Here is a 20487-nt window from a genome sequence, read left to right on the forward strand (position 1 = left end):
GCGACGGGGGAATCTAGGGGTTTCCGTAAGCCGAAATGGGATCGGATACCACTTGCTGGAAACCTAGCTGCTGCTACGGAGCAGATACCTGCCCGTCCAGAGGGAACCCAGAAGGAAAAAGAAAGTTCATACAAAGACGGCCACAAATCAATAGTGGCGAATCGATGCAACGATGGTATACATCAATGACGCCGGCACCACCGGGGGTGAGGGATCAGAAGGCTCTGATACGTCGAGATGGATCGATCTGAAAGCGCTCCCCGATTTGATTCGATAAGCTCTCGGATTCCACGTGTAGATGATGGGCGACGTTGGCTCCGAGTTGGGCTCAAATTTGGCTTAGAATTGGCCCGGAGTCCATTTCCACCTGCTTGACCCAACACCTCCGGCCTTACTGCTCCCTTTGTCAGATGTCATCGTAGCCTAGACATTCCTAGCTTTTGCGCCGAAGTCTATGTTGCCTAAAATCCGCGATTCATTGGTAGAGGTGCTCGTAGGGATCATGTCAATGCTGAACTTTAAGGGTCAACATTCCGCGAGGTGTGTTGGATGCAGGAGAATCAGACGACAGCCCGAGACTGGCTTTCTTTTGGCATGTTCATCTCGCCGCGAGACCGAACGCTGGAGGCGTGGCCGTTAGTGTTCTGGCGAAGCTCAAAAGAAATTGAATGGACTTGCTGGCACTTGGTAAAGCATTGACGGCGTAGAGCTCCTGACAAAGGTTTTCCGATGGCGCCAGAGGCGTCTCGCTTAGCTGGGGACCAGGGCGGTGGAGTGGTTTTTGCTGCAAGTTCGAGGGAGCGCGAAGGAGGTTCAGCCAGATACGAGCAGGTCATGGGGGGGAACGAGCGTCGAAGCGATGGGCAAGGGCCCGGCGAGCAATAGGCGAGACGATTTGGGCATGGTAGGAGGCGGCAAATTGGTCTCAGAGATCCAAGTTCAGTGAGCGAGGGGGCCAGTGAGCGGGTGAACCACGAGTCGACAAATCCAGGCTTGACTAGACTCCAAATTGGATTTCTTAACTCTTGTTACACAGCATGACAAGAAATGCGTGAACAGTCCCAAAGGAACCGGGCGGCAACTGACCCAGGGACTGCGAAGTACGGCCAGTGGGTAGCCATTGGTGAGTGCGGTGTTACATCTCCACTCGACTAGAATAATTGCTCGAGCTGTGCAGGTACGGCGGCAATCGGCAAGTCTCAACCCTCGACTGAAGGTGCACGTCTCAAGATTCTAGGGCGGGGGAGGCAAGGGAAAAAGGGCGTGAACGAGGGAAGGGCACCGGAAAGACAGCCCAGCCCAGCCCAGCACAGGTTATGGTCAAACATGCGGAAGCGAGAAAGCAGATCTCTGGAGGCTGCCCAAACATAGGTGACTGCAGAGTGCTTTACCGAGTCCCTCGTACATGCCCGCTAAATACTACTGCTAGGCATCTACCTAGGTGTACCGAGTCGATACGCATAGGGGGCCGTATATGCCTACTAGGTACCTGGTGCGCAAGTCTTGCGGTAAGTGCATAAATCTACAGAAGCCAGGTATTCTATCAGTACCTAAGGTAGCAGGTAAGGGTACCTATAAGCAAGCAAGCAAGCAGGCAAGTAAACGAGGGATGACCTGAAAGGAAGTAGGGTCCCTAACGGCGGCCGGGGGGTGTTGCGACTCCTCCAATGCCCCAAAACAGTTGCACCATCATGATTCTTCCAGGGCCCCTGTTCTCTCCCTCTCTTTCGCCCCTCCCTCGCTCTCCCTTCCCTTCTCTTTTTTGGTGGGTGAGTCCTTGGGCCCCAAACCGCCCATTCCTTAGCCGGCCTTTCTCTCTCCTCCCCCCCGCTTTTTCTCTGCCTCTGGCTGCAATCCAGCAACTTCGCAACTCCGACCATTCCCCCCCCAACATCCCGGTCCAAGCATCGTAGGCCGAGACCATCGCGCAGGAAATCGTTCCATGATCATCGGCCAGACAAGGCTCGCCCCTGTCAGCAAGCTATCAGTCTATCGCTGAGAGAAAAGAGCCACCGTCGTCCTCCATCCTCCCCTGGTCTGCCGGTAGCTTGGTCAGGTCAAAGGAAGGTCAGACTTTACCCAAAACACCATCTGCCTTGGAGGGCGTCACCAAACGTCAACCCACTTACGACGTATTTTTGATTCCCTGGCGCAGCCACCCAGCAGCTCGCAAGCCCACCAGCCCACAAAGGGCCCCCAGGGTGCTAACTGGCTGACTTTTTCTTTCTGGGTCAGACTTCCAGAGAGAACCAGCACCCACACAGTGACAGGGGGTCCAACCCTCTCATCGACTCGGCCTGTGACTCGCCAAGGTTCACCAAGCCCACTTTTTGGCTTTTGCACACCTGCACCTGGACATCCGGATTCAAGGTTCCCACCTGCCCTCCGGCCCATGCTTAGCGCGATCTCTCGATCTTTCTCCGCCCATCTCGCTCTCTAAGACTTGCTCATCTTCATTCTTTCACCATCGTGCCAACCTTCGAACCCGAAATCCGTCAAAATCCCCTCCATCGCCACGATCGATTTCCTAGCACACTGCACATGCGCCTTCTCCTCTTCTGAAGTCCTTTGTTACATCTCTTGTCCTTGCACATTGTCGCTCGACATCCTTTCGACAACGCCTTGCCCACCACAAGGCCAGCCAGGTATCGAGCACATCTGCACTTGTCGACAGCGATCCGTGGAGAGACTGCGCAGTCTGACCTTTTCATCCCACCAAATCAAGGAGTCGGATTTCTCCTTTGGTCGTCTTTGGTGCTGGTCTTGAGCCCTCAACAAGTCAAATATCAGGAGTGCCGGTCAATACGGCTCCTTGCACTGTTCATACCCATCTCGTTGGTGCAACGACAACAGGACGGGGCCTAGGCTTTGCGTCACGTTGGAGCGGGCGGTCTTGCAACTTCGTGCGGAAAGGTACATTGGAAGCAAAACATTTTCCTTTCCGCGGTCTGGCCTCATGATCCATCGTGCTATCCTCAAACAATAGAATAATCATCATTGTTGGAAGGAGATTATATCTACTCGTCTACCATCACAATGGCAACAATAGAAGCCGCCCCTCGACCCAGGTAATGTCTTACCCTCTACAAACAGACCTGAGTTGCTGATGCGTATATCAGAGACACTTTGCCATCCATAAGTCATCTCGACCTTGACACCATCAGATCCGAGAGGAACGACCTTTCGAGGTATTCCATCGGTAGCGGTCTGAGCATCAGCACGGCACCCTTGGCCAGTCCCACGGCATCCATGTACTCGGGCCAGCCTCAGCCGTACTCATGTGCACCGTCAACAGCAGGCTCTGTCACTGGTGTGTCGGGTTACATATCCCCTCCCGAGTCCACCACTCGACGTTCGACCAGGGACGAGAAGGAGTCGCCTGATCTTCGCAAATCTCTGCCTTCCATTCATGAGGCTCTAGGAGACAAGTCAATGCCCTTCTCAGGCTCGTCCCAGCATCAATTGCCCACGCCTTCGGCAGCCGTTGGCCCATCGTTCTCGGATGGCCCCAAGGGTCCTGTGAATCCCTTTTCTCAGCCGGCACCCTCTGTGCCTGCCTTACGAGATGTATTCTCGGCGCCTCAAATGACCGCATCGACTCCAACCGAACCGCAGACCGCGAAGCCGCCTTTCCCTCCGCCATCCGTGCCGGCACCCGATCCTCGTCAACCAGTCTCTCAGACCTTTGGCTACCCAGGCTCTCCCAGTTCTCAGCAACCGTCAAATTTTCGTTCGGCCTCTTTGGCGAATACCACGTTCACAAACCATAATGAGGCTGCCACAGGCCGATCTCCTCAGACTTACGAGCCGCCGAGGCAGCAACAAGCTTTCCCACCATTCAGTAATCCCACCTCCTCAAATGCACTCACTTCTACCAACGAGGTCTTCCAATTCACCGCAGGCTCGAAACCCGCGAACGAGGTACCGTACAATGAGGCTGTCAAACGACATTTGGAGGTATTTGACGCCGAGTTGGGGATCAATGAAGTATGTTCCCTCCGCATTTTTGACGAGTGATGTGGCATTGACTATTTCTTTAGATTGGCGAAGCCAGCCTTCGTACGCTGGAGTTTTGCCGGACATGGGGTCCACGTATTCACCAGGGAAGCCGATCGGGCTACGTGCAAGAGAATCTCCCTCCAGGAGCGGAGCTAGATGACCTGCTCCGTCAAACCCACCGCACGTACGAGCTCTTCAGTTACCTGCGAGAAATGGTAGTCGCTCAAGAGAATGCGAAGGCAGAGCAAGCCCGACTTGCTCGGGGCGCTCAGGCGGAAGAAGAGTACCAAGGAACTTCGGACGAATACAAAAATGGGGGTTATTCAGGAGGCGATGCGAAGAAGCGACGTGGAGTCAGTATGCTATGAGCGATTGCGTTGCTTTAGCTAACATATCCACAGAAAGCCGCGCCGCCTGGCCGATGTCACAGCTGCAACCGTGCCGAGACGCCCGAATGGCGAAGAGGTCCAGACGGGGCTCGCACTTTGTGCAATGCATGTGGCCTTCACTATGCCAAGTTAACACGAAAGTTGGGTGTCAACAAAGCGGCAGCTATGACTGGAGCAAACCTCCGCCCCAAAAATGCCGATTCCACGAGGCCGTAGAGGGTGCCGGCTTCCAACATGGAGGCGGCGGCTCGGAGGCAGAAGATGGATAATGGCTACGAATCTACTTGTTGACACATGCAAAATCTCTTTTAGGAGACACGTTTACGACTATGTGGTTGAATGCTCGGGCACTTTTTACGACGAAACCTTGGAAGGAGTTTTAGCGGCGTCTTCGGTTTTGATTTCAACGATGCCGACCAGTACACAAACATTGGACCAGTTTATGGAAAGGATGTGTTTGCTCAAGGGACTGTACAGATGAAGCTCGGAGTCGTGGAACGACCAAAAAGCAACTTTGGGGGAAAAGACGGCGTCATTTTGTACAGTCTTTGTGCCTTATTAGAGGCATCATGGGGAGCATGGGCGAAAGCGTCGTCCGGAGGGGTCCGTGTGGGCTTGTTCTCTCTGATACCCCGACCAAGGCCTTATTAGAGGCACGCGGAGCATTGTGGCTCCTGGAAATATGTTTTACGATATTGTTATTGCTTAGTGACAGGCGGCATTCCGATGGGATGGTTGCTGGATGGGTGGGTGATGGATCAGAATAGTTAAGCGGAGAATGGATCTGGGGGTTCGAATTGCGCCTGTTTTGAGGTTTGGCTTGACACTCCGGACGAAGGAAGACAATGCAGACGGAGAGAAAACGAGCTGATCCTCAAGCAGGTGTATCGTTTCCCTCTTCTGCCTCTGTTCAACTTTTGGTTCTTCCGGGTCGCAGCGACTGCAGGGAAGGTTTCTCAAGGGACCAGCAGTATTACACAGGAAGGAATATTCAAGCAAAGGTCGCAGTTACAAAAAACAACAGAGACTATTCACAATACCATGGCAGCAGCCAAATACTGGATTCGGCTTGAGGGCTCCTAATTTGTCGCGTTTTGCTTGCCTCCCGTTCCTTGCACAAGTCTTGAAGCTCATCCCCAAAGGTTGCTTGCCACAGGGCAAGTCATGGATCAGCCTTTCTGAGTCCTTGCGGCCTGTGATAACAGTGGGCACAGAGTATCTTCGTGAGCTTTGGTCGAGGCAGCCACAGAAACCCCTCAAACCCTCAAGGAAAAGAGGTCTCTGAGACGTCGGTGGTGTTGTTAATCATTCACGTGCATGATTCTGGGTATTGTCCCAAGGACTTTTTGTTGACTGCCGGCACTTTCCAAGCGACCAGGAGCCAGACGCCACCAGGACAACTGCCAGATCACTCGATCGAGATCTACCGCTAAGGGGGCCAGACACCTTTTTTGCTGGCACCGAAATCCACCTCCTTCCCAGACCTGGTTAGGAGGGTGAACAGAGAGACTCCCCGTTCGTTTCAAAGTAATGGCACCAATGGAGTGAATTTCTCGCACTGGGAGGGGGGCAAAAAGCTGAGCGAGGGAAACTCGAGTCAGCACCACCTCGCCAGAGGTCACACCACCTTATGGGCCCGCCAAACCAATCGAGGGTGCAATACAGTCAAAAGCCCAGCAGACCAGCACAAACCAGCACAAGCCAACAAGCCACCCCGGGCACAGGCTTCGGAGAAATCTTGTCCTGGAGTCTAGTGTCGACCTAGGTAGGTTGTTAGCTTTCAAGTTGGCTGGCGAGAGACAAGGCACGCACACTAAGATACTCGAACATGCAGTCTGGACGGGGTTTGAGCTGCGAGAGACCGTTTTGGGCGATTGCTCCTCGCGTCGCCCAACATCAACTGCCCACTTACTTTGTCCGGGGGGCTTTGTTTCGGACCTGGCCTTTTTGAGCCCAAATGGAGTCACGCTTCTCGCTAGTATCCAGGTTTTGAGAAGTTGCGACAGGATTTGACGGTTTATGATCGACATGTGCTATGGGATAGTCGCATAGGTAGTCCTTGTCTACCTAAGTACAGCGACCCAAGGCGCCCCGAGGTCAAGGACACTCCAGTGGCCCACGGGACGAGTAATCGACTTCGCACCCCTACATCGCCAACCCAGGATCGGCGCTTGCTCTGCCCCCGCTTACCCTGTGTCTGATCTGCAAGCCATCTGCCCTTAAACTTTGGCCTGTGCATGATCCATGCCATCGGCCAGCGTTTCAGTTGGTTGGCCCGGAGGCACATCACGCAAAACAATGGTTATCAAGAGGCTTCGCATGGGGTTACGACGGAACACTTCGGGACTGGGCAACTACTTGACATGACCTGAGCCGTGGTTACTGGTCACCGGCAGGGTGGCTGCGCTGTGTTTCGCTATGCGATTGGCTTTCTCCAGAGCAGGCAGCGAAAGAAGCGTTTCAGGAAGAGACCGACCCGAGACCAAGGGAAGCACAATACGCGGTAGACGGGCGATTGATGCCACCACTTCGCCATCGACTTTCCCGTTTGCTATGGGCTAACAGACGAACAGCAGCCGTCAGCAGAGCGCCTGGGATTGATCGTGCGTCTACCTAAAACAAGCAAATGGGTAGATCCCTCGAATGTCTCTATAGCACCCCAATCTCCTTGCTGATCTGCTGAGATGGTGACCACAGAGTGGACGGCGAGATCTTCCGGAGTAGTCCGCTACATCTGCATCTCCCCCAGGTAAGATCCCAGATCCGGCCATCCAGGAAGACTGGGAGGAAAAAGTCCAGATGTCACAGATTGTTGGCGAGCAGATCACGATGCCCAACCTCAAGTCCGAGCATCCGAGTCGAGGCCGAAGGGTTGCGTCCAGGGTGGAGAACTGGGGGCTGGTTTCTATGAGTAAAGTTCTGAAGCATTATTCACTCGTCCTGCAGGGTCGGAATAAACGGCCGCTCTCTGTTGCCATTGTGCTCTGACCTGTTTGTGTGTTGTGGCTCCGTCCTGCTCCGTACTACTACCTAGGTACTGGTACTACTGCGAGCTGGATGATTGAGAGCCGGGATTACAGAGTGGAAAGTGGAAAGGCGTCGATGGAAGTGGCTCCCAACCTCCTTCGTCCGTTTTGCCCCAGTTGCAGGGCGCCTTCCTCCTCTGGCTCCTCTGGCTCCTCCCCACCTTCCACCCATGCCCATATTACGTCAGAGGCTTCAGGCTCATCAGAACTTCAGAAGTGGCCAGCCAAGCCTTGGTAATCCCAGGTGCCCAGTGCCCACTGTCCAGGGCTTGTGGAAATAGGCATCTACAAACACTTCTCACCTCACCAACCCACTCCCCCAAAGAAGAACAAGTGCCAGACCTCAAGTTGATCTCGCATCCAAAGAATGTTTGTTGTTGTCGTTGGTTTTGTTGCAAAGATCAGACAGTGCCACTTCAATCACTAGATAGCCCGACCACTGAAGCGCGCTCCTACGCCGTTCCTTCAAGGTTCGTATACTCTTACGAGTCTTGTGCATCATCCTCCATCCGGGCCGCGGACCAGCGTGGTCATGGTCACACTTCCATCATCATCGAACTTCACACCTTTGTGGCGTGGCCTGGACCAGTCGATGGATCCTTCCAGACGCCGCCAACGCCAAACTTCATCTGGCTGCAAACGGTCGATGCCAACCGCCCCCGGGCCCAAGCGGCCAAAGTCACAACGGTTGATCACCCTTTTAAGCGGCCCCTGTCGCACCTACGTGAATTTCCCCCCTCCACTGGGGCCTCTAGCCCGCACCCAGCCCCCTGGTCCTGGTTCTCTTGCAGTTGGCCAGCTACCTATTACTTATTGCGGGAGACCTCCAATGATTGCTCGTCCAAGTCTCTTGGCCCGCGATCGGAGGCTCTAGCAGCGCCGTGGTCTTTTCTTAGCTCCACTCTTCATCACCGTTTCAACAGGGTCATACTTGTAAAGATGAATCCCAAATCAAACCTGTTCGTGCACCAAGGGATATACAATATCAACATTCCAGCACCAAGGCGTCCTCGTACAAGCGAAAAACCTGAAGTGATATCCTGCCTCGCATCGTCACTCTTGTCACAGCGCAGGAACGACTCAGGCCACTGTGGCTCCACACGCCGGGAAACATCACTCGTACTTGGTGTGGAGACACCGCAGGTGTCCCCGAAACCGGGTCTTTTTATCTCTTGTCCAGATCTAGCCCTGTACCTAGGCGCGTCGTTGATTGAGAATCTCCTGGCCGTTAACCGGACCGGACGGACTCTTTGACAAGGTCCATGAGCGGCGTCCATCCTACGAGTTATGCTATCCCACTTCCCGCAGCCCTAAGAACAAAAGAGAAAGCCCCTCTGACGCCTGGGTGGCCCGGGTGTTCGCCTCCATGGCCACATCAACCTTATCCATCATTAGGTACCTAGGCATTCTTGCCTGATATCCGCTGCAGATCGATTCTGGCTAAGCGTGATCGAAGATCACTCTCCTCGACTTGCCTGCTCGATTCAACTTGTCGTCTACACGGCGCTGTGGCGCCATAACCGAGATGAGATACGGCGCACCGCATGAAGCGATATGTCCGATGTCTCAAAGCTGACATAGGTATAATCATCAACCGCGACACAGGAGTCAAGACTGTTCTTAGTTGATGCTCTTTATCACTCGGCCACCAGGTTTTGATCATTCAGCTGCGCCGCGATTGTACGCGTGGACGTCGGACCGGAGAAGCCTGAAACTCCAGCACAACGGTAGACTCGTTTCAGTGTCTCCCTGGGGCTGGAATGGTCTTTTTCTGGGACTTGCGACCAACCTCAGTTGACCAATTTTACCTGGGCTTGAGTCTTCAGAGGCCGTATCTGAGATCTATGTGACTTCCTCGCAGCTAGCGAATCGAAAAGTACCGACCCTGTCCCTAAAACATCACCCGTGTAAAGCCGTCAGTCTATTCATTTTCCATTGGGATGCCGCGGGCTGTGCAGCCCTGTACTTGCAGCATCGGCATTGAGAGTAGACTTGACTTCGGAACATGGGTAGTCGTCGTTTCGACTCCTGCGCAGTCTTTCTGGGTTTCCTTGAAGAGGCCACTTCTCAAAATCCAGATGATCTACCGGGATCGTTGCCTCGACTCGTTTCTATTGTTGGAAATACACTTCTCTAGTGCTGGCAGCGCGTCCATGTGCTTTCCGAAGAGTGTCTCTACACCGTCTCAGTGCGAAGATTATGTTTGTCGCTGAGGACATCCACCCGATTAGAGGTGCTGAAACCTCATCGACAGGTTAGTCATTAGGCCCATGAATGAGTATTGCTTACGCATCTGCGCTGCATCCGATGGCGATGCCGGGCCTCAGCAGATCTTGCTGTTTGGACATTGAGCTGAACCCATGGATGGGGGCCAGTTGAGCCGCTTTGACTTGGACCGTTTATTGCCTGGAACACGGGCCCCAGAGGGTGAAGCTTGTGAGTCAATCGCTGTCCGCTCATTTCTGATTTCGGACGACGTTGGTTCTTTCAGGGCCGAAAGTGATCGTCAAAGTAATATTTTGAAGCAGGAGGACCAATACGGGAGAGTGTGTATTGGCGATCACATTAGGGTCCAACGCTGACATGAATATTTCCACCACTGGCCACCTCTGCGTTGATCATCAAGACATTTCGCAACCTGGATTCTACTTGGAATGGCTCCGCTCCAAGAACTAATTCGCGTGTCCTTCGAGGTCAGGTTATGACTCAACCTTCCGATGTGGCAGCCTTGGATGGGAGCAGCGCAGATGCGAGGCCGCTGTCGCCCTTGTGCAGGTGGCATAGCACAGCATTCACCGCATCACAGAAGAGCGATAGAGAAGAAGACATCTTAGACGCTGTTGTCCAGCGATCTTGGTGGCATTCTGGTCGGTGTCACGCCTTCTTTTGTCAGCCCCTCCCCGTTCCAACCAACTGGCTCAGCGTGCGCTGAGGTTATGTAGCCCTTGTATGTCACGAATGGGTGCAAACAGATGCAAAAATGCAGGCCGGCACTTGGGTCCCTTCTGCACCGAGAGCGTTGTCCAAATACTGAGTGAGCCTGACTTCAATTTCGACTCACGTTGCTGGCGACCATCAGAATCTCTTTAGCCGGGATCGCTCAATGCCACTGGTTGGACTGGCCCGCAAAGCCCAGCTGAAGAGTCCCCACCGTTTTCGGCGTGCCGTTTCGGTATTGTGCAATAAATGCTCATTTCTCCATTCCAATATGTTGTATCCATGGTAGGAGTGCATGCGCTCAGCGAAGGAGACTGCTAACCGATTAGAAGGTTCACGTCCTCGAGAAGACACTGTACTGGCATGTATATAGCGCACAGTCACAAAGTAAAGTCACCAACAACCCGAGCAATCGACGTGGGTCAAGCGGAGGCTCGACGTGCGCTCGTGTTGCTTGGAGAGTTTTTGACCGGCGGACGTTGAGGACCTAAGGAATTAAGTCGGGAGGCGTAATCCACGCCTCATGAGATGTAGTGTCGGTCCAGACTGTCTCGCTGCAGACGGAATGTCATGTCGGCCCATCAACAGCCACGCGTCGATCGGAGCTGGCACTCGTTCTGCCGGGGTCAAAACTCTGCTGCGGTTACAGAACATGGCAGACGCTTTGGTACCAGCAACCGTTGCTTTGCGTCTTGCCACAACCATACCCTTGATCAGAAAGCTGCGTTGCTCGGCATGTGTTACTCACAAGCTTGACCCAGGAGCTGTGAATTCATTCTTCTTGCTTATGGATCCCATCTGAATGCATCAGGGCTGGAAATACCCGGAAGGTGACGAGAGGCTGCGCCTCTTTGCAAGTCAAGATGCTTTTCAGCAGTGAAGTCTGGACAATATATCCATTTTTGAAGCTTGGGAGACTCTTGAAGGCGAATGCTGCTCCATTGCAGGGCTTGTTGCTGGCAATTGGTCTAGCACGGGCTTATAATCAGCTAACAGTTCAATGTAGCGATGTCGGAACTACGTAGTATGGTGCCTGTTATATGAATGTCGAATGCTTTATTCTGGTTTGGGGCACCTACAACCAGAGGCGGAGGATGTCTGGCTTGGCCCGTAGCTTCATTGAAGCACTCATCGCCCTTTTCATTGAGTACATGAAGCTGACCTTTCGTTTAAAGGGGCAGCAGCAGCAAGAGGCTCGGTGGTAGCCTCGTATAACGAGTAGAGCTGAGAGCCTGTGCTACTGCTTGGCACGGCAGATCCAAGAGGGGACGCCGGATCCGACAAGACCAGGAGTGCCGGGGTCGCTGCTATCAACTGTCCCTGGGAGTGAGTCATCCATAGGATCCTGCTGTCGTTCTGTCTCTTCTTTTCACCCGATGGTGACGACCCGAAGGGGTACTGTGTCCATCACCTGTAATACAAAAGGGGGGGATTACTCATCTGGCCAGCTAAAAGGAACCACAAGTCGAGCCGCACCTCTGTGTTGTCCGTAAAGCATGGAGCAGGAAGTCAACAAGATGGCCACGACAAGTGAGAAGATGGAAGCATCGGCAGTCACCGTCAACAGCGCGTCGGCCACGTCTCTCGTAGACCTCAAGGGCAGGTCTGCGGTGCCAATGCAGTCGCTACCTCCAACCACGGCGTCGCAGTCCCCAGAATACTGCCATCGGCTGGCCGACATCTCGTCACGGGCCACAGTCAGCGAGCCGCTGAACATTGTCTTCCAACAAGAAAAGACCGGCAGGGCCACGGCCGTGACGCCAGAACTCCTCTACACGGGCGCCAAAGGGCGGATCGAAACCAAGGTGGCCGCTGGGGCGTGGGTCGTCGAGGCAGCCAACTTTGCGGCAGTGGCATGCTGGGAGCCGCCATCGTCCAACGTGCCACCCTTTACAGAGGCCCAGTTTGCGGAGATGGCACGGGAGAGGCCCGTCTTTGCACAGTTTGCCCGAGACATCCAAGCGGCGAGGCTGGCTAGTCTGGGGCCCGATCAGCCATATTGGACGCTTTCGCTGATGGCGCGGGATCCCCAGCGCAAAGACAAGGGCGCCGTGCGAGCTGTCATTGAGCCATACATCAAACGAGCCAAGGAGGAGAAGTTGCCGCTTTGGCTGGTGGCAGGGAATACGAGGGCCAGGGATATCTATGCGTATTTTGGCTTCCGCGTGGTTAAGCTCATCTGGTCGTATCCTAGGGACAGGAAAGAGGGCGACGAAGGCGTGCCCACATGGTGTATGGTCTGCAACTGGCCGGTAGAATAGACTTGTATCCAGGACCTGAGTTGATTGCTAACAGCCATGTGTATGTATCTGTGCATCCTGATGCAGGAGAGTGAGTGGCTCAGCAAGAGGGTGTGAATAGAAGGGCAACTAAAAGGGCATGGGTTTTCTCGCGAGTGATTGATTACTAGACGCCCGTGACGCCCTGGGTGTTGACTGTGGGTGGCTTGTGTTTCCAATAACAAAATAGTCCAGCGCATTGCATTGTGCGGGGTGCATGATTCCTCCCTCCGCCTTGTCATCCGCTGCCACTGCCATTGCCACTGCCACCCAACCACCAAAAGCACCGACCATCTCATCTCATCCACTCATCCACTCATCCACCCTATTACCACTACACGTAATTCCCTATTCAGCACCTCCAGAACCTCCAGCACCTTGCGGTTTCCCCTTTGATCGGCCGGAGCGAGTCCCTAAGAGCTGTCAAGTTGCTCCTCTCCATCTCTGCCGCCCTCTCCAGGATATGCACAAGCCACTTCCCAAGTGAAAAGCCTTCGACTCTCTTGAAACGCCCACCGTCAGTATCTATCAGCCACGCACCGGCCTCGCGCGTCGTCTGACATCTCGCCCGTCAATCAGCTCGTGGTGCTTGTGCGCAGAATTTGCATCGTTGCTGGTTGGCACGCCCCAAGACTTGACATCTAGACGTACCGAGTACAATGTGTGCTCTCTCCTAGCCTCAACGTCCTAGCAAGGTTTGCCATGAGTTTGGAACCAGGAGAAGCCTCGACCGCCAGTGGTTCCAATGCCACCGACCGCGTTGTCAAGAAGAGAGCTTCGCAAGCCTGTCATCACTGCAGGACTCGCAAGGTGAAGTGCGACCTGGTCAAATCGGGTGTTCCTTGCCACAACTGCTCCTCGGACGGCATCGAGTGTGTCATCCTCGAATCGAGACGGAGCAGGAAGTATCGTCTGCAGAAGCGCCAGTCGAATCGCCCCGTTGCCCTTCCGGCGATTTCCCAGGCGCAGCCAAAGACCGCTTTAGAGCAATTCCCCAATGGTTCCAACGATGCAGCTCCAGCAGCACTTGAACTCGCTGCCTCAGGCCAACCGAATCAAGGTAAGACCTCCCAGATGGTTGCACTGCCAGCAAACGCTTTAGTGACGCAAGAACTCCCTTAGTGCCTCCCCTCGTACCTAGCAACTTTCCGACCCCTCCTGTCGTCCCTCGAACCAACAGTTTGGGCCCGCCGAACTCGGCAGGTGCTGCTTCTAATGTATCCGTCGCCGGAGGTGTCGATGATCTGCCGCACTACATTCGCCCTTCTCGTCCCGAAATTCGGCAGGACGACTTGGAGTTCCTGCGTCGCCGGGGTGCGTTGAGCTTGCCCTTGGGTGAGCTTCATGATCAGCTAATTCGATCCTATGTGCTCTATGTCCACCCGTTCATGCCGATCGTGGACTTGGAAGACTTTCTGGGGGCTTTGGGCGGCAAATATGGCTCTCCGAAGATCAGCCTCGTCGTCTTTCAAGCCATACTGTTCTCCGGCACTGCCTTTGTCGAGTTGCCGCTCCTCCAAGAAGCAGGTTATGAAAGTCGGAGAGCTGCAAGAGCCGATTTCTACCAAAAGGTCAAGGTGAGCGGTTGAAACTCACGACTTTGCACAGTATTGTTGCTCTTCTAACTTATTCAGCTACTCTACGATTTTGACTGGGACGTAGATCGAATTGCATTAATCCAGTCATTGCTCCTTTTAAATTACTGGTATGTTTCCGAGAACGACCAAAAAGACCCCTGGCATTGGCTTGGAGTCTGCATTTCTCTTGCCACCAGCATCGGGCTGAATCAGCCCTTTACACATGCGCAGAAGGATCCGAAGACCAGCGCTTTGTGGAGACGAATATGGTGGAGTTGCGTGCACCGCGACAGAGTCATCTCGATCAGCATGCGAAGACCAATGCGAATCAAGGACGAAGACATTAGACTTCCACCGCTGAAAATGGACGATTTCGAAATCGAGCCTACGTCCTCGGCCATCTCATCACTCAAGGGCAATGCTTTTCTCACGGATAGACATGTGAGATCCATGTTGGCTGAGATGTATATCGCAAAGCTCAAACTGCTGCTCTTCATTGGACAGATCCTCCAACACTTCTACCACCTGCGCGGCTTTGGCGGCTCCACATCCGAATCCACCATGCTTTATACTCCCAAAAGATCCGAAGTCAACGGGAAGCAGTATCTCGACCTGCAACATGACCTTGACCAGTGGTACAGGGATCTTCCACCCAGTTGTTGGCTGGTCATGACCAACAGCAGTGGTGATCCCGATCCTTCCACTTCCGATTCTCTTTTGATGCACCGTTCAACATTGAGAATGCTCTATCTGATGGCGTCTGAAGCTCTCAATCGCCCTCAGTCATTGTCCAAGCGACCAAGTGGCACGGAGAATAGCCCAACATCCAAGGTCAAGGAAGCAGCCGAGAAGATCGCGGAAATGGTCGAAACTCTTCAAGAGCGAGACCTAATCAGATTTCTCCCGCCACTGTCGGTGAGTTTTATGCTGCTCGCCCTTGCTTCCTTCCTGGTGGATATCAAAGCGAAGGGTCAAAGTGTCGGAGCACTCCCAGGACACCAGTTTCATATTTGTATCCGAGCACTGCTGCGCCTGCGAGAAATCTGGCCGATTGCCGATGCTGCTTGCTTTTTGATCGGACAGATGATTACCAAGCATCAAGTCGGTAAGGTTTCGACGCCTGGCGTACAACCGGCACCCATCGAGCCAAGTGAAACTCCGTCAAGTCTTTGGCGCCCTCCTAACATACCCCGCGGACATCCAGCTGCGATCCCTCAGTTTGAGGAGATACCTGGAGCGGAGGTACCTTACAGTTCTACCAGTATAAGTGAGCCACAAACTTTCGAAACAACTCAACCCGGAGTGGTCCCCACCACGACACAGGGGTTCGTTATACCATATAATTGGTCAGAAGAGGACTTTGAAGGCGACTACGGGATCATGGTTGAGGCACACGCGTTGAACATGGATCTTGCCATGCCCGATGCTGAGGTTTTGGACTTCTTTGGCAACGGTACGTGGGACTTTGAGCCGTCACCGAACCATGATCAAGCTGGACAAGACGGCATGTCATATGCTTCGCGGCATCCATCACTCGCCGGCGAAGCTTGGATCCCACCTGTTGCCAATCAGTATATGGATGCTTTCCGTACGCCAAGGTCGATTTAGGGGTTTGTGATCGCAACTCGAATGATTTCAACGAATCTGAAAGTTATAACTATCGACTCACAGAGGCACTTACAAAAGCGGCGGGCTTGAAATGCGGCCCGCAAGGCATTTAAGGTATATACCTAGGTACACAGGATTGCACAAAAATTGCGTTGTCATCCAAAAGAAAAGAAACAATTAGGCCATTTCATTTTCTTGCACACATACATATAAATCTAAGATTACTATACAGCCACGCAACAATATTTCCAGTGCTGAGAATGTCGTTTTCGCTCAGGATACAGACAGGCGAGAGCGAGCTGGGCCTGGGGACGGTTTTACGGCTTGGACGAAAGGAGGGTGTCTTCTCTTCTCCTCTTGACTCGACCCAACTCGACTCGACTCGGCTTGCTTCATTTCCATACTTTTTGTATCACTCACTCATTGCCGCGGACGAACGGACAGAGAAGAAAAAATCCGAGTAAAGGAAAACTTTTGGATGCGCTTTCAGTCTAGTTTCTTTTTTTCCTTTTTTTTCTGACTCATTTTTCAATACAGTTGCTGTTTGGCTTTTGTATAAGAGGGTCAGTTATCGTCCGTCGTTTCCTTCGTACTCCCGTCGCCGCTGCGATAGTATCCCTTGAGGGCCTTGGGACTTGACTCTGCAACCAGCATGGGGGCGCGCGTCTTCCTTTTTGTAGCCCTGCTCGGCCCCGTCCGTCCTGTTTCTCCTTGCTCTCTCAACAGTGCAGAGAGAATGGTTAATGGCAGCTTCGGATCGCAGGAGCCAAGAAAAGGTTGGAAGTCACAGAGTATGGCATACTGCGAACCTGGTTGAGAAAGTGTATTGTAGCTTCGTTCCCTTCGGCGTCCAGCAGAGTCCAGCTCGCCCGAGGACCAATCGCCCCTAATCTCTGTCAACCTCTCCCCTCCCGATAATTGAGCACCCCACATTTCTATCACCATTTTGCTGGCTCACTATCTCGGACCCAACTTCTCGAGTATCCGAGGCCCTTGTTCCTCCCACTCCTGCTTGGAGATCCACATGTTCTCTTTGTCCGACATGATATTGGCCAAGACGGCGCCGCCCAAGAACACCATGTGTCTCCTCCTCGGGGGATCCTCGATCCGCACCTTGAATTTGTTGAGGCGTTCCGGATTGCCACCTAGCACGCGGGTGAGCCAGAGTTGCTTGAGTTCCTTCTCCAGGCGCGAGGGGAGGCCGGGATACATGCTACTGCCGCCGGAGAGCACAATCGCTTTATACAGGGAAGAGCGAACGTCCACGTCGGCAGCTTGGATGGTGTTGAACAGAAATTCGGCGATGCCGGGTTGTTCGACGTCGACCAGGTGCGGCTGGAAAAGGCACTCGGGGGCTTCGAAGCGTTCGCTGCCTACGCGGATCACGCGGCCGTCTGGTAATGTGTACGACTCGACCAGGACGGTGGTTTCTTCTGATAGACGTTGATCGAGTGTCAGGTCGTATGAGACGTAGCAGAGCTTCTCCTTGATTTGACGCACAGTTTCGAAGTCGGCGGTGCGATTTAGCGCATAGCCTCGTCGTAGAAGGAGGGCAATGAGGTTCCGGGTTACGTCACGGCCGGCGACGTCTAGGCGGCGAGTGAGATGGTTGAGGACTGTGGACTCGTATACGGGGACGATATGGGTGACGCCGTCGCCGGAATCGACGACCACGCCTGAGGAGAGGCCTTGTGCGTAGAGCGCCAACACAGCTTGGATGGCGACATAGACCCCGCCGAAGCCGTAACGCTCGAACATGACCTCGCACATCTGCTCCCTGTTCTTGAGCGGGTTCATTGGTGGTTCCGTCAACAGGATTTTGCGGCCCCGTGGGTCGACCTTTAATTTCTCGAAGAAGGTGAAGTCCCAGAGATGTTGCATGTCGTCCCATTTCTTGACGATGCCGTTTTCCATCTGTACCTCAGTTCATTCTTGGGGTCAGCCATCTTCCCGACTTTACCGGCGTGGAGCAGTCTTTTTTGTGCCTGGGGTCTTAGAGAAGGTCCTCACAGGATAGCTAATTTGTAGCATGGACCTTGCAGCGGCGGCCTCGTCTCCACACATAATGTCCTTGACCACGATATCTCCTGCCCGCTCTTCCGACCGCAGAATCGGGCGGCCGACGATGGAGGGGAACTGGTGTTCGGGGAAGTTCTGTCGTGAGGTGACTGGTTAGATTCCGGGTTCATCTGGAGGCAACGGTCAAGGGCATGGGCAAACGTACTTGAGCTGCATAGCCGACCTTGAGGAAACCGGTACCCCCATCGAGGACTATGGGTGCCTGTGTCAGCAGAGATCAATGCAATGTGGGCTGGCGAGGGGTCTTACCGATGGGTGGTTCGGCCATCTTGGGAGGAAGGGTTGAGGCCTGTGTGAGCTCACAGCTTCGGAGCTCACGGGATAGGAGGGGATCGAGGAAGCAGAGGCGGGCGAAACAGAGGTCGAAGATTAATGTAAACCCTGTGTGCACACTGCTACCAGCACGAGCGATCGACGTAGGCGCAATTGAGGTGAAGCGGCGGCATTGTGCTCGCAGCCTACCGTAATGCCAAGAGTTTCCTTAGTCAGCGGCACTACCCCTCCACGCCCTCCTACGTCCAAAAGGGGAGGCTGAGGCCAGGCGAGGCTGAACAGACAGCCTTCTTCGTTGCCTGTGAGTTTCCTGATTGAAGATCTACCGGCAATATCTAAGAGTTCGGTCCAGTGTACCGTCGAGCCGGGTCGAGAACCAAGTGACACAGTCTGACACAAATACACTCTGAATCCAACGGAGCTGAATAGTGCTCGACTGTACTCGGTAAGCGGGTGGGCGCACTCTCAGCATAGAGCTAATCGCGTAGACGAAGAATAGAATGCATCGATCTCTAAAAGCAGACAAGACACCCATTGATATCTCAACTTGGTTCGCCATCCTCGGACTCAGGCATGTGTAGCAGTCTCAGCCTGGTATGACGTAGATCATCATCTCCGCAATGGCCTCAAGTTCCCCAAGATTGACTGTGGGGTTAGCGACGTCCCGAGTTTCGGACAAGCACGCGAGGCGAAGCATCGAGCCATACCAATAGGTACCTTTGCGGGAAGTATGTGATGTCGTGCTCCTTTAGTCCGCGGCTTATCGTCTGCCACAACTTTTGCAACCCTCGGTAAGCTGGCATTGTGCACAGATAATACCTAAACAGCACACACTTATCTTCCCGGAGGGAAAGAAAAAAATCCCACCTCTGAGTCTACCGGGTGGCCTTCAGGAAGATATGGACTCCGCACCTAAACCTCAAGGCGGAAAGCTACACCTCCTTTTCGTCCGCCACGGCGAGACACAGGACAACATCGACCGAATCCTTCAAGGCCTGCGAGACACCAGCTTGACGGAGAAGGGCCACAGAGAAGCCCAAGTCCTCGCTGACAAGTTACGCGGACAAAAGATCGACGCTGTGTATCACTCGCCCCTGTTGCGAATGGTGCAGACGATTAAGCCCATCCTCGCAGACCGTCCCGGTGTCCAAGTCTATGCGGACCAGGATCTGACGGGACAGGCTCTCGGGGAGCTCGAGGGCCGCTCGTACGACACGATCGACATGGGCAACCCGCGGAGCGCCGATGGTGGCCCTGGCGTGGAGCTCTTTGACGATTTCGTGAGACGGCTCAAGCGAGCCTTTGCCCGCATCGTTGGCGTCGAGGCCAAGTTGGTCAAAGAACAAGATCGAATCCTGCTGGTGGCGACGCACGGAGTGGGCATCACGTCCATTTTCAAGACTCTGGAATCCAGCCCTTCGTGCGATGGATTCAACCCCAAACTGGCCACTCGAGGTCCCGACGCGTTCGAGGTCAGATGGACCGACAGTGATGATGTGGCGAGACTCGTCGTCTCACAGCCCGCGCAGCTACCCATCAAGGACGGGGTGTTGGACTGGGATTCGATCTCTGGCCAACCATTTCTAATAGAGGTCTGGGGCAAGAAAGAAAAGGCATTATGAACACCTACATAGGGATACTGCAAGCTTGCTGCATGAAGGATGGTGGTTAGAGAAAAGGTTGCAATGCAGATAAGATCAACGTGGCTCCGATTTTCTTAGAGGTCGACACTGGCTAGGAGGCTTCCCTGACGATATAACATCATCCCCTACTACCAGCATTTGACCGGCGTGGTTCGAATTTTGCTTCAAGCGAAACACCTGCTTACCAGCTCCTCCGAAAGATCAAGACAAGCATCAAATCGATGACAATCAAATCTATTGCGCCATATCATCATTCATGTCTCATGGCCTCATTGAAGTCGTAAACTGACTTTTCTAACTTTGTCCTTTCCCGTCCCCTCGGAGAAAAATTCGAACAACCCAACGCACGAGTCGAAAATCATCGTATCGCTAAGAAGAACGCGTAAACGAGCCCTTTCAAGTTTTCCACCAACCCATACCTGACTTGCCTCTCTCAAAGTCTCGTGATATGCCCATCTGGGCCCGAAATTTGGTTGCAAAGCGGTGATGTGCAATTGGCAAGCTAAATCGACGAACACATGCCCTCGCCTGGTTTCCCGATATGATGCTCTCCAGTCTCGCTGACTCGCCTCAGATACCCATCGCATCCCCAGCCAAGTCTGCGCCAAAATTTCCAACGGTCGTGCGAGTCTTTTCCAGCTTATTTCTGTGGTACTTCGTCATAGGGTCCGGCGATC

At 53.7% G+C, this 20487-nt stretch overlaps 5 protein-coding genes across 5 annotated transcripts; 4 read left to right on the forward strand and 1 right to left on the reverse strand.

Annotated features, from left to right (window-relative positions):
• Nucleotides 1-3036: 3036 nt before the first annotated feature.
• Nucleotides 3037-4604, forward strand: Z520_10456 (uncharacterized protein; the record flags this gene model as incomplete). Its single annotated transcript, XM_016780948.1, has 4 exons — nt 3037-3068; nt 3120-3987; nt 4041-4352; nt 4401-4604. The coding sequence occupies 4 exons, from the start codon at nt 3037-3039 to the stop codon at nt 4602-4604; spliced, it is 1416 nt and encodes a 471-aa protein (XP_016627954.1).
• Nucleotides 4605-11868: 7264 nt separating this feature from the next.
• On the forward strand, nt 11869-12612 carry Z520_10457 (uncharacterized protein; the record flags this gene model as incomplete). The annotated part of the gene is made up of 1 exon (XM_016780949.1): nt 11869-12612. The coding sequence occupies one exon, from the start codon at nt 11869-11871 to the stop codon at nt 12610-12612; it is 744 nt and encodes a 247-aa protein (XP_016627955.1).
• Nucleotides 12613-13332: 720 nt separating this feature from the next.
• Z520_10458 (uncharacterized protein) lies at nt 13333-15815 on the forward strand (the record flags this gene model as incomplete). Its single annotated transcript, XM_016780950.1, has 3 exons — nt 13333-13690; nt 13753-14207; nt 14265-15815. 3 exons carry the CDS (start codon nt 13333-13335, stop codon nt 15813-15815), a joined length of 2364 nt encoding a protein of 787 aa, XP_016627956.1.
• Nucleotides 15816-16772: 957 nt separating this feature from the next.
• Z520_10459 (uncharacterized protein) lies at nt 16773-18162 on the reverse strand (the record flags this gene model as incomplete). Its single annotated transcript, XM_016780951.1, has 4 exons — nt 16773-17729; nt 17826-17969; nt 18040-18086; nt 18144-18162. 4 exons carry the CDS (start codon nt 18160-18162, stop codon nt 16773-16775), a joined length of 1167 nt encoding a protein of 388 aa, XP_016627957.1.
• A 904-nt stretch (nt 18163-19066) lies between these two features.
• Nucleotides 19067-19789, forward strand: Z520_10460 (uncharacterized protein; the record flags this gene model as incomplete). Its single annotated transcript, XM_016780952.1, has 1 exon — nt 19067-19789. The coding sequence occupies one exon, from the start codon at nt 19067-19069 to the stop codon at nt 19787-19789; it is 723 nt and encodes a 240-aa protein (XP_016627958.1).
• Nucleotides 19790-20487: the final 698 nt, after the last annotated feature.

Source organism: Fonsecaea multimorphosa (genome assembly GCF_000836435.1).
Source record: "Fonsecaea multimorphosa CBS 102226 unplaced genomic scaffold supercont1.30, whole genome shotgun sequence".
Taxonomy (NCBI): Eukaryota; Fungi; Ascomycota; class Eurotiomycetes; order Chaetothyriales; family Herpotrichiellaceae; genus Fonsecaea; species Fonsecaea multimorphosa.